The sequence below is a fragment of the Scyliorhinus canicula genome, chromosome 2, assembly GCF_902713615.1.
Source record: "Scyliorhinus canicula chromosome 2, sScyCan1.1, whole genome shotgun sequence".
Classification (NCBI taxonomy): Eukaryota; Metazoa; Chordata; class Chondrichthyes; order Carcharhiniformes; family Scyliorhinidae; genus Scyliorhinus; species Scyliorhinus canicula.
The window spans coordinates 79,802,888-79,821,447 of NC_052147.1; the positions used below are offsets into that span (position 1 = coordinate 79,802,888).

Genomic DNA, 18,560 nt, shown 5'->3' on the forward strand with positions numbered 1-18,560 from the left:
GCCAATGGCTCCACAGCCAAGGCAAACAACAGTGGGGAGTGTGCACATCCCTGTCTTGTCCCGGGCTCAGTCTAAAATAGTCCAAGCTCACTCAGTTCGTCCGCACACTCGTCACCGGCGCCTGGTACAACAACAGGACCCAGTCCTGGGCAGTCTACCTGCCCAAACCCAAACCACCCCAGGACCTCTCACAAATACTTCCACTCCACCCGGTCGAAAGCCTTCACCGCGTCCATAGCGACCACTACCTCCACCTCTCTCCCCTCGGAGGGCATCATGATTACATTCAAGGGACTTATAACATTGGCCGTTTACTGCCTTCCTTTGACAAATCCCATCTGGTCCTCCCCTATCACCCCCGGAACACAATCCTCCATCCTTGAGGCCAAATTCTTGGCCAGCAATTTGGCGTCTACATTTAGTAGGGCGATTGGTCTGTATGACCCGCGTTGTTCTGGGTCCTTTTCCCGCTTCAGAATCAATGAGATCGAAGCCTGTGACATTGTTGGGGGAAGAACACCCCGCTCCCCAGACTCATTAAATGCCCTCTAGGAACCGGTGCATTCGTACCACCATCGCCCTTGGTGGCTCATTCCTAAGCGTCTTCTTTATAAACGCCCTGTGCACCTCAAAGGGCCGCGCAAATGCAGCTTCGCCCAGCAGCTTCTTGAACATATGTGCCACATATGCACCTGCGACCGATCCCTCACTGCCCTCCGGCAGGCCAACAATCCTCAGGTTCTGCCTGCGCGATCTGTTCTCCAGATCCTCCACTTTCTCCTGCAGCCTCTTCTGGTGGTTCTTCATCAGCCCATCTCCACCGCCATCGCAGCTAAATGGTCATCGTGCTCAGCCACTGCCTCTTCCACCTTCTGGATCGTCTGGCCTAGGTTTCCAGTCTCTGCTCCACACGATCAATCCCCATCTTAATTGGATCCAGGTGTTCCATTCTTTGCTGAGCATATTTCTCCTGGAGAAAGGCCACCAGCTGCTCCGTTGACCACTGGGCCGGCAGTTTCAGTCCTTGACCCTCCGCCAAATTCTCTTGTGCTGCAGACTCCACTCCAGTCTTTGACCAACATTCTCTCCTTTTCAGACCACTTCTGGTCCACGAATCTATACACTGATGGGGAATCCTTCTCCTCTATTTCACCAGTCTCCTGTTTTGTCAATCAAATCCACTGTAATTCAGGGAAAAATGTCCAAAGGGTCCACCACGAGCAGGAGCTACCAAATATGCAACCACTCACTCCATGGCCACTACCGTAAGTCCATGGACACCATTTTTACCAAGGCACACAACTTTGAATTTTAGAAAACAACATTAACGTTTTCAGGAAATAAACATTTTATTGTTTGGGGTTACAGAATAAATGTGCAGAAATATAAAAATTCAATTTTTATTTTCACATCGTAGGGATCACAGAAATCACTTTGAATTAGGAACCAAACTTAAATGAATGCAATTATGTTTGGTGGGAATTGACGTCTCGTTTGGGGAGGAAGATTGGTTCCACAAGGAAATCAGCAGTTTGGAAGAAACTAAAGGCAATTTCTTGAATTACTGTACAGAAAGCCTATGGGCGTAGGCAACTTTTCATAATTAGTTTTATAATTACTGCCGTTTTGCTTACTTTCATTCTAACTTTGTTCCACCATGGTTGGAGAATAAGCATGCCAAATCCACAGCTGCTTAAATAACAATTCATTTACATGTCCTAAGTGCATTACTAACACCAGAGTGAAGCTTTCAACATCCTTAGTAATTAACATTCGCCACAGCACTGCTCCTGACCTACAATCCAAGTAATCTCAATATGCAACACTGAAATGGATATCACTTCATGTGACTACTTCTCACCGTTTATGGATAAAGCAGCAAAAGGGGAATGCTTCTTCGGCAACTTAAAATCCAATTTATTGCTTGAGACAAACATTAAACAGCAACAAATATTAATTTATTTTAATATGTGCAATTTGAGTTTATCAGTCAACATTACAACATTAGGATCAGTTTTGTATTTATTGTGAATCCCCTGTGAAAAGAGTTTTATTTGCATTTTTGCATCCTCACAGACGTACAGTTTTAAGCATTCTCTTCAGAGATATGTCGTTAGACTTGAAATCAAAAGGGATTTTTGTTTGGTCTCAGTCTTAGGGCTCAATTTGCATCTTGTCGTTAGTGATTTTGTGAAGAATGTTACAGGGTGGCGGTAAGTGCCTCCCTGATGAAGCACTGGTGAAATCAAACTGAGCAGTACAGATCAAGGAGGATTTTGTTTTATTTATTTATTCACGGGATATGGATATCACTGGCAAGGAGAGGATTTACTGCCTATCCCCCATTACCCTTGAGAAGAAGATGGTAGTGAGCTTCCTTTTTGGACTGTTACCTTTGCTGTGGTGAGGATACTCACACAGTGGGCATTGTGGAATTCAGCCATTTGTGCAATGACCTTTAAAGTTCTCATACTCTGCCTTGTGAATCAGCAACAATAGGTGTCCCTTAGATTGTTTTGATACTACCGAGTGGCTTGTGAGGCTCTTTCAGAGCGCTCAACCACATTGCTGTGCAGGAGTCACATAGACCAGGCAATGTAAGGATGGTGGGCTTCCTTTATTAAAGGTGTTTTTATGACAATCCAGTAGTTTCATGGTCACTATGACTGATACTAGTTTCTGTGTCAATTTTGTTGCAAAATAGGTTTATTTTTCAAAGCCATGTAAATGTTCATCAAAAACATGGCCAATCTTAAAACTCAATTTTTCTTTTTTCTTTTCATGTTGTGAAAGGAAATCTTACTCATGTATTCAACATCTGCCAAAGGAAAGGGATATATTGCGTCTTGTGAGTTTGAATGTTTCTGTTGTATTAAAAAAGCCTCGGCTTCAATTTATCATAACATTTCCAAAAGAGGCCCACTAATCTTACTGCAGTGTTACAAATATATTGCACTAAACCATATATAAAAATTGTGGGGGAAATGACAGCTTCATTGCATTTATCTCTTCAGCTCATCATAGTTGTGTTGTGTTTCAAGATGTGATTGAATAGACCATGAACTTATACATGTTGGCATAACATTGCCTGATGGACCAACCATCGCTTTGCTATATTCTAGCTGGTTTACCTCAGTTTGCTGGATAGCTTCTTCGTGATGCAGAGCTAGGCCAAAAGTGCAGGTTCAATCCTCATATTGGCTGAGGTTATTCATGAAAGCCGGCCTTCTCAACCTGTCTCCTTGCCTGAGGTGTGGTGATCCTCAGGTTAAATCACCACCAGTCAGCTCTCTCCATCGAAGGGGAAAGCAGCCTATGGCCTTATGGCAGCTTCACTTTACTTACTTTATAGTCTAGCATTACTGTCTTGTGAAAAGTGGTGCAAGCCAAAGAGCAATATAAAGATACTACAATAGTGCTTTGATAGTAAATATCATGACGCAATGCAGGATGTCAATTTGGAATGGCAAATACATACAAGAAGTTAAAGATTAATGAAATTGTAAGAACTAATGAAATGGGATTTCTATTCCCTTGTGGCTTGGCTTGTACTTTTTGAAGTGATTTATGATCAAAATGACGTAGAAGGTTCATCGCAATGCAAAGTATGCTCAATAGGCAGCTACAGTGCAGCTTCTGGACTGAGAACTGCACTTCTTATGAATTAATAAGAATATGGAAATCTATTGGTGTTTTAGCAATATAACATTCTATCACGTATTTTCCTTTGCTAACAATATATTTAAACATTTCATAGAATTATAGAATTTACAGTGCAGAAGGAGGCCACTCGGCCCATCGAGTCTGCACCGGCTCTAGGAAAGAATACCCTACCCGAGGTCAACACCTCCACCCTATCCCCATAACCCAGTAACCCCACCCAACACTAAGGGCAATTTTGGACACTAAGGGCAATTTATCACGGCCAATCCACCTAACCTGCACATCTTTGGACTGTGGGAGGAAACCGGAGCACCCGGAGGAAACCCACGCACACACGGGGAGGACGTGCAGACTCCGCACAGACAGTGACCCAAGCCCGAATCAAACCTGGGACCCTGGAGCTGTGAAGCAATTGTGCTATCCACAATGCTACCGTGCTGCCCCAAAACTTTAAACTCCAATTACAAAACATTAATAAATATTCTGCCATCATATAACAAGTGGTGGAAGCTTAATGCCAAAGAATCAAAGTATATGCCAAGTAGGATGATGGCAAATGAGAATTTGTATTCGGATCCTGAGTTTTGAAAATAATTTTCCCTTTAATCTTTAACTGTGCCATAATGTTCTTAAATATATGAGACACATGAAGGTTTTATATTGCAATTTTAATTATGCAACTTGAAGGCATGGATTTTCATCCGTGAGGTGGTCAGTTGGAGTTGGGGGAAAGTGACTGCAATGGGGAGGGGGTGAATAGTCATTATTGGGGGTGGGGGGGGGGGAGGGAGGGGAAGGGTGGATTGCAGGCTGAAGTCAGACGAGTCAATCTGAGAAAAGGTTCAGAGGCAGCCATAGGGGTTGCCGGTGTGGAGATGGGCGGTTCAAAGGCCTGTCTCAGTAATGTGGGACTAGGTCCTAGTTAAAATAAAAATGCAAAGATTCTCCCTGCACACCCTCCAAACACTCTTCAGACTCTATCTGTGCCATCTCTTGCCACCCCATCCAACCCCTATGGCCCCTCAAACCCATTAAAAAAAAAATATATGTATTTAGAATACCCAATGAATTATTTTCCAATTAAGGGGTAATTTAGTGTGTTCAATCCACCTACCTTGCACATCTTTGGGTTGTGGGGGCGAAACTCACGCAAATGCAGGGAGAATGTGCAAACTCCACAAGGACAGTGACCCAGAGCCGGGATCGAACCTGGGACCTCCGCGCCATGAGGCAGCAGGGCTAACCCACTGCACCACTGTGCTGCCCCCCCTCAAACCCATTATGCCAAGCCCTGTCCAGGCCATTTAAAATATTAATAAGAAAAATCACAAACTCTTGAAACCACTTTTTGTAGGCAATATGAAATTGGCAGCAGAGATCAATGATACTGTGGATCAACAAATGCTGTGGAGAAAGGGGAACTGGTGGATGTACTGTATTTAAGATTTCCAAAAGGCATTTGATAAGGTGCCACATGAAAGATTACTGCAAAAAATAAAAGCTTAGACAAAGGGATTAAAGATATGGTTGTTAAATTTGCTGATGACTTAAAGATAGGTAGGATAGTAAGATGTGAAGGGGGAACAAGGAGGGGCTACAAAAGGATATAGATAGGTTATGAGAGTTAATTTAAAATAGGGCAAAGATTTGGCAAATGGAGTACAATGTGGGAAAGTGGGAAATTGTTCATTATGGAAGAGAAAATAAAAAAAACGTATTATCTAAATTGTGAGAGATTGCACAGATCTCAGATGCAGAGAGATCTCGCGTGAATTGTGTGTGTGAATTGCAATAGGTTAGTATTCAGGTACAGCAAGTAATCAGAAAAAACTAATACCATGTTACAACTTGTGAGGCAATTACAGAAGAAAGTAGGGAGGTTATGTTTCAGTTATACAGCACATTGGTGAGACCACATTTGGAGTACTATGTACAGTATTGGTCTCCTTATTTAAGGGAGGATGTAAATGCGTTGGAAGTAGTTCAGAGAAGGTTTACTAAACCAATACCTGGATTGGATGGGTTGTTTATGAAGAAACGGGCTAGGTTTGCATCTGCTAGAATTTAGAAAAACAAGAGGCAACTTGATTGAAACGTACAAGATCAAGGTCTTGACAGGGTCAATGTGGAGAGGGTGTTTTCTCTTGTGGGGGAACCTAATAGGGGCTGCTGTTTAAAAATAAGGGGTCATCCATTTAGGACAGAGATGAGAAGATTTTTTTTTCTCTCAGAGGTTAGTGATTCTTTGCAACTCTCTTCTTAAAAAGATGGTGGAAGAAGAGTTAGATAGAGTCTTGATAAGCAAGGGGTGAAAGGTTATTAGGGGTAGACGGGAATGTGGAGTTGAGATTACAATTAGATCAGCCATCATGATTTTGAAGACAGAGCAGGCTCGAAGGTTGAGTGGCCTGCTCCTGCTCCTAAATTGTATGTTTGTACATTTGTATGTAGTGAAATTACCTGCTAAACAACATGGCAGAAGGTTATGAATAACGTTTTGAAAAGCCTTGTTTTTACACATATTGTCATTAATAGTTATAGAAGTGACATAGCTTGGCATGGGAAGCATGAGGAGGACATTTTGAACTTGCCTTTCAAAATATCTTCTTCTGCAGTATATGCTTCATAACTCTTCTGTGAGGCTGTGAACCATGAATCTTAAAAAACCTGTCACAACTCCATGAAAAGTGCGGAGGAGTGGGGCATGACTATCCCCGTAACAGAATCGATCAGATAGGAATATCAGAGACGGGCTTTTGATAGAAACCGAGTCCACACCTTTTGAAGGCATTCCCAAAATATAGACGGCCCAGGAATGAGGTTGGAAATCCTGGAGTCAGGACTTGCTCTCCATTGTCAAAACGTTCCCAAATCTTCATGGCTTGGTGAAAATTCAGGCCGAAATGTTTATCAGAAATCTGATGTATCACAATAATTTCATAAGATTTCTATACAAAACTGCTACAAATGTCAATAATCTTTATCAGCAGTGCACTTCAAAGCATTTTCCATGAAGTGAGGACTGTAATAGGAAGCCCAATATACATGCAATGACTTGTAGTAAATTGAGAATTGTGTATTCCATTTGAAGTTGATGAGTTTTATACTTGTTCATGGCTTCCTTACCAGAAATGTTGGACATCATTTGGCATAATTTGCAATCAACAATGTTCAGTTGCACTTGTTCATCAGTTGTGCTCAAAAACAACCATTTAACAATCATTTGACATCAATTGCGATCACAAGCAATCATGTAGCCATAATTTGATATAATTTGTGCTCAACAACAATCATTTTGCTATCATTTGATACCTTTTGTGCTTAAAAGCAATCATTCAGCTATAATTTGGCATCACATGTAGCGATCAACTGACATTCTTGTCATCAATTTCCATCAAACTATTTCACTCAAGCATTTGCAATTCGCAAAATTACTTAAGCATTCCAACACAGAAACGAGCATTGAATTTGTTCTCAACTCAAATTTCTACCTCAAACAACCTAAAACTGAGCTAACTTTAGATAAAGTAGACTTTGACTCAACACATGTTTTGGCAAGCTAGTTCTTAGGTATTTCTTCTGGTGTTCTATGATATACCCGTTGTAATGGTGTACACAGCACATTTGGTTGTTTAACTAGAAAGTTGATTTATTAACAAACACGTGGAAAGATAACTAGCAGACTATGATACAGACAATGGCTACTAAATGAATTTCTGTGAATTCACTTGGAGCTACTCTTGGATAATGCGACTATCCTTTCGTACGACATACTACCGACTGGTGGGTGTCTTGAGTCACGTGATAGATCTCTATCGCCACCAGCTGGTTGAAGGTCACATTACTAACTATATACAGAACTGTGCACAGGTATATCAGTACAATAACCGATAACTAGTGTAGCCCAAAACCAACCCTCGCAATTTGCAGCCTCCCTCCAAAGCAATATTTTCTCCCCTCCAATCTCTCTCTGTCCACCACCCCTCTACACCTCCTCTCACTTCCCTCATTGATCCCATACTCCCCATCTCCTCCCCTCTCTCGCTCCACCATTCTCTCTTTCCCCCTCTTTCCTCCCCCTCTCTGTCCCATGAGAAGGGGGAATCGCCATACAATGCTGAGAGGAGATTGGAGGGGGAGGCGAGGCACCAGGGATGGCTAGACTCGTGCCGATTAACCCATATCACACATGTTTTCTTCCAACAACAGCAATTAATGAAATAATAAAATTAATTAACTGGTCGACATCTGGGTTGCTATGGTCTTTGTGAATTTTATGTTTTTTTATGGATCTAATAGTGCTCTCAAACACGTATTGTGGAAAGATTTCATAGACTAAATGAAGAAAATCTTATAATTTCAGATACTATTTAAGTAATGAATTAATTACTTTTTTTATTGCAATGTAGTTGCTGGTGATATTTGATGTCAATGAGCTTTCTTGGTGCCTTCGAGTGCTTGATTTTTATGCTTCTATTTGCCTTGAAGCACTTTTGATGTCTTTAAATGTTTAATTTTGATACCTTTGAGCACACTTGATATCATCGAGCGCAATCGATGCTTTAAAGTGCGGAATCTGGATGTTGCTAAATGTCTTCAATGCCTTTAAACGCTTAATTTTTATGCCTACGAATGCTATTTGCTTTTGAGCGCCTTTGACTTTGACTGCATTTAAATGTCAAAGGTGGCAAAATGCTGTTGCCTGCATGAAAAGCTTGTTCCAAATTAGAAAATTTGATGTCAAATGATCGCTCATTGCTTCGGAGCACATTTGAGTGTATGAGAATGCAAACATGATGGCTGTGATTTAACTAAATGGGAACAAAGTCCCATAGCGAGGGCGTTTAGCCGCTTGTTTCCCGGCGCTCGCACTGCCGAGAAACACAACACTATCTAATGCCACTCGAGTTATATACGGGGCCCTCAGCGGAGAATGCGTGGCTGAGGCAGCACTTAGCCCTGTTTTCGGCACTGAGGAGCTCAGCTCGCTGAAACTCCTCAGTGTAGTGAGTGATCGGAGTCGGTGGTGTGATGGTATTGTCATTGGACTAGTGATCCAGAGGCCCAAGGTAATGCTTTGGAGACCCGGGTTCGAATTCCACCATGGCAGATGGTAACATTTGAATTCAATAAAAATCTGGAATTAACCGTCCAATGATGACCATGGGACCATTATCAATTGTCGTAAAAACCCATCTGGTTCACTGATGTCCTTGAGGGAAGGAAATCTGCCATCCTTACCTGGTCTGGCCTACGTGACTCCAGAACCACAGCAATGTGGTGGGCTCTAAAATGCTGTCTGAAATGGCTTAGAAAACCACTCAGTTCTAGGACAATTAGGGATGGGCAACAAATGCTGGCCCAGCCAGCGATGTCCAGATCCCATGAACGAATAAAGAAAAAACATTCAATGGCATCCTGATCTCTGGAGACCTGACACGACCCCCCAACAACCCCCAAATCCCAACTCACTATGAGGGGATCTCTGGGCCCCCCTGCACAAACCCCAAACACCCGCCCAGGGCACCCCTAGCCCAATCGCCGCTTGACAAATGTCAGCTTGGCAGTGCCAGCCTGGTACCCAGGCAGTGCCAGAATCGCACTGCCAGCATGCCCAGGTGGCACCAGCAGCTCCAGGGTCCACCCTGCCCAAAGGGCAAGTACCTAGGGGTCTCCGATCCTCTGGGTGACCCCCACAAGTGCCGTTCCTCCCATTTGTGGAGATCGGTACTGAATGGCGTTTGCCCGTGATATCCACAAAAAAGGAGAGAGATCTCAACATTTCAGGTGCCTCGGGGAACTGCACGTTAATAGTAAGTCTAGCTGTCTCACTCTCGTGTGCAGATTTGCCAAAATGTGATCCCGCTCACAATGGGTGGGACTCACATCACAACATCTCACGAGATCACATTAGATCTCGCCAGGCTTTGTGAGCCGTGTAGATTCTTGGGGCAGGGTCTCCCAGCTTCTATCAGCCACATTGCGTCATGGCGAGCTGCTTTTCGGGCACAGCGTGGCCGTTCAATCGCACCCGATGTCAACATTTTCTGGTCGGGTAGGCTGCTTTAGAAATGCTGAAGTAACATTTTACAGGTGGTTTCGGATTCGCTGCTATTTTGTTCTGCCATTAAACTCTTGAAGCAATTGCATTACACATTACAAAATTATATGTTTCCATGATTTTGCTCAGAATTTGGAACATTAAAATTAAATGGCTCTTGTTCGTATTATTCAGGAAAAGGGAAATTTCAGTTTCAGAGTAACCAGCACAAAGGCTTCAAAAAAACCTTAAAACATTTTTCTTAACAGAAACTGATTTAACTATTCTGATGAACCACGTAATCAGGAAGGTCCTGGCTAGATGAGCGGTTGGTGAGCAGCTGCTATCATTTCACATTGCATTAATTCAAATAATAATGTTAACAACTTTTTAAATAGAGGCAATTAGCCAAGATGCTTCTTCATATTTGGATTAGGTTGGTTCAATTGGTTGATAATTAGAAAGATCCACTGATGAACACTTTTTCTGAGGACAGACTCGGACAAATATTTACTATTTAGTTTCCTCATTCGACACACCAAAACATCCCTCAAGGTTTATTAAGTAGTTTGAGGTTGAATAAGCATTTTCTGAAATAACAACACTCGTAACCCTTCCAAGTGGTCATGGCTTTTACATAGATCACAAGTGGCATCCAATATGAACGACCATGATAAACTATTCCTCCTCATCCTTCTTTGCCTGGCTACCCTACCTGAAAACTTTGAGAGAATTCAGCGCCGAATAACGTTCACTTGGACTCGGCTTTCTTAAGTCATACGACGTAATCAATTAGCTGAAAACCACAAATTGCAAACATTAATCTTCTCGGAACTGTAGAAACCACATCAATTGTGAACAACAGCCATTGACCTGGCATCACTGGTGGTAAAATACTTCTGGACAGCAATCAAAAGTGTATTCACAGCAGTAGCTGCATTTCAGCACTTATTTGTTGAAAAGCTCCAAGTCCTAGCTGGAGCTGCTGTACTTGAACATTTTCAGTGTGCTTGCAGGAATGTGAATATTAGGTACATTTCATATATAATTAGAAACTTACATTTTGAAATTGAATCAATGAATTACAATTCACTGACAGGGCTAAAAAATGTATTCCTATTTTACGCACACAGATTTAACTCTGAATTTAATCAAAGAAAGCTGACGTCATGTATTTAGAATAAAAATAAAATTAAAAAGCCTTTTTCCACCCACGCTGATCCAATTCCACCCCTCCTCTTGGAGGAAATCATGGGGCGGGATTCTCCATCCTGGCGCACCAGTTTTCTGATGCGGCCCGTCCCCGCCGGCAGGGGGATTCTCTGTCCTGTCACCCAGTCAATGGGATTTCCCACTGTGGGCAGCCCCTTGCCGTCGGGAAATCCCTGGGTGTGGGTGTGCTGCCAGCGCCACGGAGAATCCCGGCAGTGGAGAATCCAGCCCCTTATTTCTGAGTAATCCCGCAACCACTCGAAAAATTCCCAGTTCCAGTCCTCGCCACACCCACCCAACCCTGGAAACAATTCCCAACTCCCTCTCCTCAGAGAAATTAGAAATTTCCAACTCCCAAACCATTGAAGAAATTCCCCTCCCTTTTATCTCAAGGAACCTCAGCTCCCTCTACCCACAAACCCAACAGTCTCCCTCTCCCCTCCCAACACCATCTCCCCACTCTCTCACATCCCTACCCCCTCAGCCCTCCGCCCCGACTTCCCCTTTTCCACTCTCCCCCTGCATTCCTCAACCCCCTTTCCTGCGTGACCCTACCTTTCCTCTCTGACCCACCTACTTTCCCCTTACTCTCAGTCTTCCTCCCGCTACCCACTTTGCTCTCCCCAGTCAATATAGTGGAAGTTAAAATCCCCTACCACAACAACCCTTTCCTTTTGAACCTATCCAAAACCTCTCTATCTGCTCCTCTATCTCTTGCTGGCAGTTGGGGGGCCTGTAATAAATGGCCAACATTGTGATTGCTGTCTTCCTGTTCCTGAGCTCTACCCAGATTGCCTCATTGTATGAGCCCTCCAAGGTGTCCTCCCGCAGTATGGCTGTAATATTCTCCTTAACTAGCAATGTTACTCCCCCACCTCTTTTACATCCCCCTCCATCTCTCCTGAAGCATCTATATCCTCCAACATTCAGCTGCCAATCCTGCCCTTCCTTTAACCACATTTCTGTGATAGCCACAAGATCATCGTTCTGAGCACTAATTAGCGCTCTAAGTTCATCTGCCTTACCTGCTTTACTTCTGGCGTTGAAACAAATATACTTCAGACCACTGCGTTTGAGCTGACAGGGAGATGTTGCTGTTCTCCTATTTTTTTCCTCTATTTCCCCTTCAGCTGTTACACCTTCTAAGCTAATGCTGTGGTTCCCACTCCTCTGCCGTGCTTGTTTAAATCCTCCCGAGTGACTCCAGCAAACCTCCCAGCCAGGATATTGGTGCCCCTCCAGTTTAGATGCAGCCCGTCCTTCTTGCTTAGGTCCCACCTGCCCCGGAGAAATCCCAATGGTCCAGAAATCTGAAGCCCTCCCTCCTACAACACCAGTTTAGCCATGTATTTAACTGCACTATCCTCCTATTTCTAGCCTCACTGGCATGTGGCACAGGGAGTCATCCTGAGATTACAATCCTCGAGGTCCTGCTTTTTAGTTTACTGCCTAACTCCCTGAACTCCTTCTGCAGGACCTCATCACTCTTCCTGCCTATGTTGTTAGTACCTATTTGTACTACAGCCTCTGGCTGTTCACCATCCCCCTTCAGGATGTCCTGTGTTCATTCAGAGACATCCTTGACCCTGGCACCAGGGAGGCAACATGCCATCCTGGAGTCTCTTTCACGTCCACAGAAGTACTATCTGTGCCCTTTATTATAGGGTCCCCTATAAATACCGCTCTCCTGCACTTTGCCCTCCGTTGCTGAGCAACAGAGCCAGTTGTGGTGCCACTGTTCTGGTTGCTGTTGTTTTCCCCTGATACACTATTCCCCCCCCCCCCCAACAGTATCCAAAATGGTATACCTGTTAGAGAGGTGGACAGCCACAGGGGATTCCTGTGCTGACTGCCTGCTCTTTCTAGCATTCACCCATCTGTCTGCCTGCACATTGGGTGTGACCATGTCTCTATAACTCCTATTTATGACGCTTTCTACCACCTGCAAGCTCCGCAGTGCATCCAACTGCTGCTCCAACCGAAACACGCGGTTTGTGAGGAGCTGCCATTGGTTACACTTCCTGCAGATATAGTCAACCGGAACGTTAGAAGCGTCACGGATCTCCCACATCTCACAGTTAGAGCATGGCACCCCGCTGAGTGACATTTAAGCACTAGTTAATTAATTTTAAATACTTATTAAATTATTAGGTTAAGTTACAATTAACTGTATGGTCCCTGCCTCTAGATTTCTACTGTAAAATGAAATGCTAAATACTAATCTCTAATTTATAATCATCTAGAAAGGAATAATTTGATTAGGGATAGTCAAAACGGTTTTGTGAAAGGTAGGTCGTGCCTCACAAACCTTATTGAGTTCTTTGAGAAGGTGACCAAACAGGTGGACAAGGGTAAAGCAGTTGATGTGGTGTATATGGATTTCAGTAAAGTGTTTGATAAGGTTCCCCATGGTGGACTATTGCAGAAAATACGGAGGCATGGGATCCAGGGTGATTTAGTAGTTTGGATCAGAAATTGGCTAGCTGTAAGAAGACAGAGGGTGGTGGTTGATGGGAAATGTTCAAAGATGTGCGGGTTAGGTGGATTGGCCATGCTAAATTGCCCGTAGTGCCATTAAAAAAAGTAAGGTTAAGGGGGGGGGGTGTTGTTGGATTACAGGTATAGGATGGATACGTGGGTTTGAGTAGGGTGATCATTGCTCGGCACAACATCGAGGGCCGAAGGGCCTGTTCTGTGCTGTTCTATGTTCAGCCTGGAGTTCAGTTACTAGTGGTGTACCACAAGGATCTGTTTTGTGGTCACTGCTGTTTGTCATTTTTATAAATGACATGGAGGAGGGCGTAGAAGGATGGGTGAGTAAATTTGCAGACGGCACTAAAGTCGGTGGAGTTGTGGACAGTGCGGAAGGATGTTGCAGGTTACAGAGAGACATAGATAAGCTGCAGAGCTGGACTGACAGGTGGCAAATGGAGTTTAATGCAGAAAAGTGTGAGGTGATTCATTTTGGAAGGAGTAACAGGAAGTAAGAGTACTGGGCTAATGGTAAGATTCTTGGTAGTGTGGAAGAGCAGAGAGATCTCGGTGTCCATGTACATAGATCCCTGAAAGTTGCCATCCAGGTTGAGAGGGTTGTTAAGAAGGCGTACGGTGTGTTAGATTTTATTGGCAGAGGGATAGAATTTCACAGCCATGAGGTCATGTTGCAGCTGTACAAAACTCTGATGCGGCCGCATTTGGAGCATTGCGTGCAGTTCTGGTTGCTGCATTATAGGAAGGATGTGGAAGCATTGGAAAGGGTGCAGAGGAGATTTACCAGGATGTTGCCTGGTATGGAGGGAAGATCCTATGAGGAAAGGCTGAGGGACTTAAGGCTGTTTTCGTTAGAGAGAAGTAGGTTAAGAGGTGAATTAATTGAGGCATACAGGATGATCAGAGAATTAGATAGGGTGGACAGTGAGAGCCTTTTTCCTCAAATGGTGATGTCTAGCACGAGGGGACATAGCTTTAAATTGAGGGGAGATAGATATAGGACAGATGTCAGAGGTCGGTTCTTTACTCAGAGAGTAGTAAGGGCGTGGAATGCCCTGCCTGCAACAGTAGTGGACTCGCCATCATTAAGGGCATTTAAATGGTCATTGGATAAACATATGGATGATAAGGGAATAGCGTAGATGGCTTTCAAGTGGTTTCACATGTCGGCGCAACATCGAGGGCTGAAGGGCCTGTACTGTGCTGTAATGTTTTATGTTCTCTGCTTTCTGTCTGGAGCAGAATAAGCAGGAACAGAATCAAACTCTCACAGTTAATCCACTAACTCTTTGCCCCAAGCCACTTGCTCGCTATTTTCTTTTCTTCCTTCTCCACACAACTCGATACCAAGCTCCTGTCCAATTGGTCTAATTGGAGTAATTGATAGGTCAGATCTTCCAATGTGGAAGGGAGGGAGGATTCTAATGATTTAATTGATCCAGCTGAGGTAACTGATGGCTGTATACTCAAATTGGGAAGAGGAAGAGTGAATGGAATCAAATTGGCTAACTGATACGTCAAGGTGTTCCAATGGAAAAGGAGGGGCACCAGATCCAGTAACTGTGATGGCACAATCGGGAATAATAAGCTGCCCTTGCTGCATTATACACGTAACGCACCAGCCCCATTGCTCTATTTGTCCATGTCCCATCCACTTAAAAAAAAAAATTTTTTTTTATCATGTCCCATCCACAACCTGTTGTACGGTATCAATTACCTGCCTGCTTCTTCATCATCAGCAATTTCTATCTCTATTATCTTCAATAAAAGCATGTTAAAATAAGCTTTCTGTTTTTCCACTTCTGGCATATATCTGAAATTAACCCGAAACACAGGAAATTATGGTTAGGGTGCATCATTTCTTGAATATACACTCCTGGACTGTGCGGGCGTTTAATAATAGAAAATGTTCCCTTTAGTGTAGTATTATGAGTTTGACAACATTATGCATTCTTTAATATGTTGTTACAGACATGAGGGTGAATTAATTTGAGCACTAATTTCTCCTCTCACCACCTGTGCATGAACAGAAAGGTGCTTTGATTTGTTTCATTCTTTATAAGAAGTAGCATATTTCCCAAACCCTCGGTTTTGTTGCGATCCAATTTTCTATTAATAACCCTACATCAAACTCCAGATAGGATGAACTCAAATGGATAGCTTATTTGCACACACTCGAAATGAAAAAAGAGCCTTTGCAACATCTCCCTCACCTTTAAATAATAAAGACAAGGATAGAGAAAAGAATGTTTGACAGCCCAGGGGCCACAGAGGAAAGAAATATTGGGCGTGAGTCACCCAAAAAAATGGTAGGTGTAATTTTGGGCGGGTTTGGCAGAGTGTTTCCTGGCAGCTTTTTGGATGAGATCCAGACCTGTATTTAGTCGTGTTTTTGGGCCTTGAGGAGTTTCTCCCCGGTTATCTCACTTAGAAATATTGTCATAAGTGGTGAGCTGAACTCCCTGGCAATACCGGTTCCACAGAGATCGGTGTCCCATTTTGAAAGGACACCCTGATCTCTAATTGAGCTTGAGGGTCCTCCACACCTCCAACCCACAGAAAATGCCACCCTCCGAACATATGTACATTAAACCCCTCCCCAAGTGCGCATACCCCACTATGGAGTCGATGAGGGCCCCCCTTTCAGGACATCCCCTTTCAGGACCTTCCAATTCATGTCACCAGCCATTATCAAGCCCCTTCATTCCCCCTTCAGTCCCTCCACCATTCAAACCCCCCCCCCTCCTGCCCTTTCATGGGCATGAACCACCTCAGGCCAAACTGGTACCCGGGCACTGCCAGCCTACCATCCAGGCAGTGCCTCTTGCACCGCCAACCTGGCACTCAGTCCCCAACCACCCAGAGGCTCCAATCGTCTCTGGAACCCCTGGAGTGGCTATCACGCCTGGTCTCTGCCTATGGAGACCAGTACTAATCAGCTTCCGGTTGAGGCCTCGCTGGTATGGACGGTGCTCCCAGAGCCGGGAGAATGCCTCCTCAAATAGGCTGCACACCTTGAAATGGCCTAATGACCCATTTAAATGGCCTAATGACCCATTTAAATATGATTATCTGGATCACAGCCAATGAGAGCGTGATACAGATCGCGCCAGGCGCCACATGTGGAGTGACTCGCACATGGTTTTGCCCCTGGTGCAAAGCCCAATTTAGGCCTCTCCCGCAATGCACCCAGTGCACCGAGATTGTTGCCAGGCACATCACGGTGGGAACACCGCATCTATTGTTTCATGTGGGTCCCAGAGCCCTGAATGTATGTCCAATGAGGTATTTCCTTTGCGAAGGTCGGTGGATTAAAATCAATGCTGTGTAATTCACTTTTCCAGGGATGCTGACATCACTGGATGAGATATGCATGCAGAGATGAATCAGTCTTGTGGGCAATAGTCCAGAATTTGCAGCAGAAGCAGGAAGCAGCGTGGTTAGGGCAGATGATCAACCTGGGCAGAGCTCCTTTTCTGTGAGGCTGACAGTTCGATGATAAACAGCAGTCTACACTTTTTCAGTTCAGCAAGGCAATATTACTGGTTCCACAAGCCAGATATCCATGTCACATGACTTCCACTTCTCCATTTGACAATGGATATGTATCCCTCGTCTGGGTCCCTGAGATTGTTAAATGTCTCAAGATCTCTGATTTAGCAAACGAGCAGACTCCAGTTGGCCAGCATTGGTTATGAATTTCAGATTGCCTTTGTATAGCTCTCTTTGAATTTGGCCTGTGCAGCGGGTTGTTAATGGCTCCTCAGAGATAACTATGTGCGAGTTTCGCTGATACTGCCAGACAGCTCCTTTTTTCCGGAGGTCACAAGCAGGCAGAGGGCAGAATTTTCCACCCTGGCCCAATCACCGGGATCACTGGGTCCTTCCAAAACTCAATGGACTTTTGGCTGGGCCACAGAATCTCCCGTGATGGAACCCGGCATGATGGGGCTAGAAAATCCCAGCCATAGATTCAGCCATTTTAAAGATCTTTGTTCAGTTTATAAAATTTTAGAGATAGCCATGAGATATCTGTATGTATATATAATAAAAAATATAGTGTGAGGTCTTAGTCCCTCACAATGTTAAGTTCCAAAAATGCCATGCTCAAAACTGTCCACATCTGGATATAAAAAAATCTATAAGCCTCAAACTTTGTAACTGTAAATTTCGCAGAAATACAGAGACAAGTAACTAAAATGAACCCATCTATTCTATTTCTAACCATCGATAATGAAACCGTAATTACAGGTGTTATTAGTCACAGGTGCTCTCTTTCTTCGAGATGAGACAAACAATTATTGGCAATTAAAACAATAACAATTACATTTCTATTTTGTTTTAAACATTTTTGGGAAAGCAAATTTTTTTTAACATTTACAACATGAGGAGAGGCACTATCATGAATTAATACTGATATACTGACTGCACAGTGGAAAATTCTGCAAATATGATCATACACAGAATGTACAGATGTGGTTGGAAACTCTGCCAAACTATGTGGAGGTAATAGAAAGCAGTTGAAGCTGGAGCTTTTGATAAAGGCCGAGACCTTGACGTGAAACTGATGCACACAGCAGAACTGAAAGCAAGGAAAAAAATGCCTTTATACAGTCACCCCCAAAATGTCTACACTTGTGAAAGAGAAAGACTAAAATTATCTTCGTCTTAAGGTAGCAGGAACATACAAAACTGCCTGTTCTAATTGCTTTTAGATGTTCAGGTATGGACCATCATAGTTGTGGATTAAGCACAGTTAAAGTAGGTCTCCTATTTTAATCTGAACTAATTTTCTTACCTTTCACAGATGTGTTAGGTGGGGGTCCCTCCATCCTCAAATTCCATGGCGGGTCACCTAGGTTTGCAAAGTCCCTCATTTTCAGATAACTAATGGTGAGACGAATTATCGATGCTTTATCTAATTGACTTGTGATGGCTGCTGGGAGAGGCAGCAGTTTTGCCAATTCGTAGAACTCAAAGTTTTCCTTTCCTCTGCGTGATCGAGCAGCATCTCGAGATTTCTCCTTTCGCAAGGCTTGTAAACTAAGAGAAGAAAACAAAATTCAATGCAGCAGAAATAAAAATTTAAAATGTAACATCCCTACAGTACAGAAGGAGGCCAGTTGGCCCATCAAGTCTGCATAGGCCCTCTGAA

The 18,560-nt window shown here is 43.6% G+C and overlaps 1 protein-coding gene across 7 annotated transcripts in view; it reads right to left on the reverse strand.

Annotated features, from left to right (window-relative positions):
- LOC119955159 (neuronal PAS domain-containing protein 3) overlaps positions 1-18,560 on the reverse strand; it is a 1,584,282-nt gene that overhangs the window by 1,117,118 nt on the left and 448,604 nt on the right. For all 7 annotated transcript variants that reach the window (XM_038781147.1, XM_038781137.1, XM_038781126.1 and 4 more), the window contains exon 3: positions 18,204-18,448. In XM_038781147.1, coding sequence (XP_038637075.1) covers positions 18,204-18,448 — 245 coding nt within the window. The remainder of the gene's footprint in view (positions 1-18,203; positions 18,449-18,560) is intronic.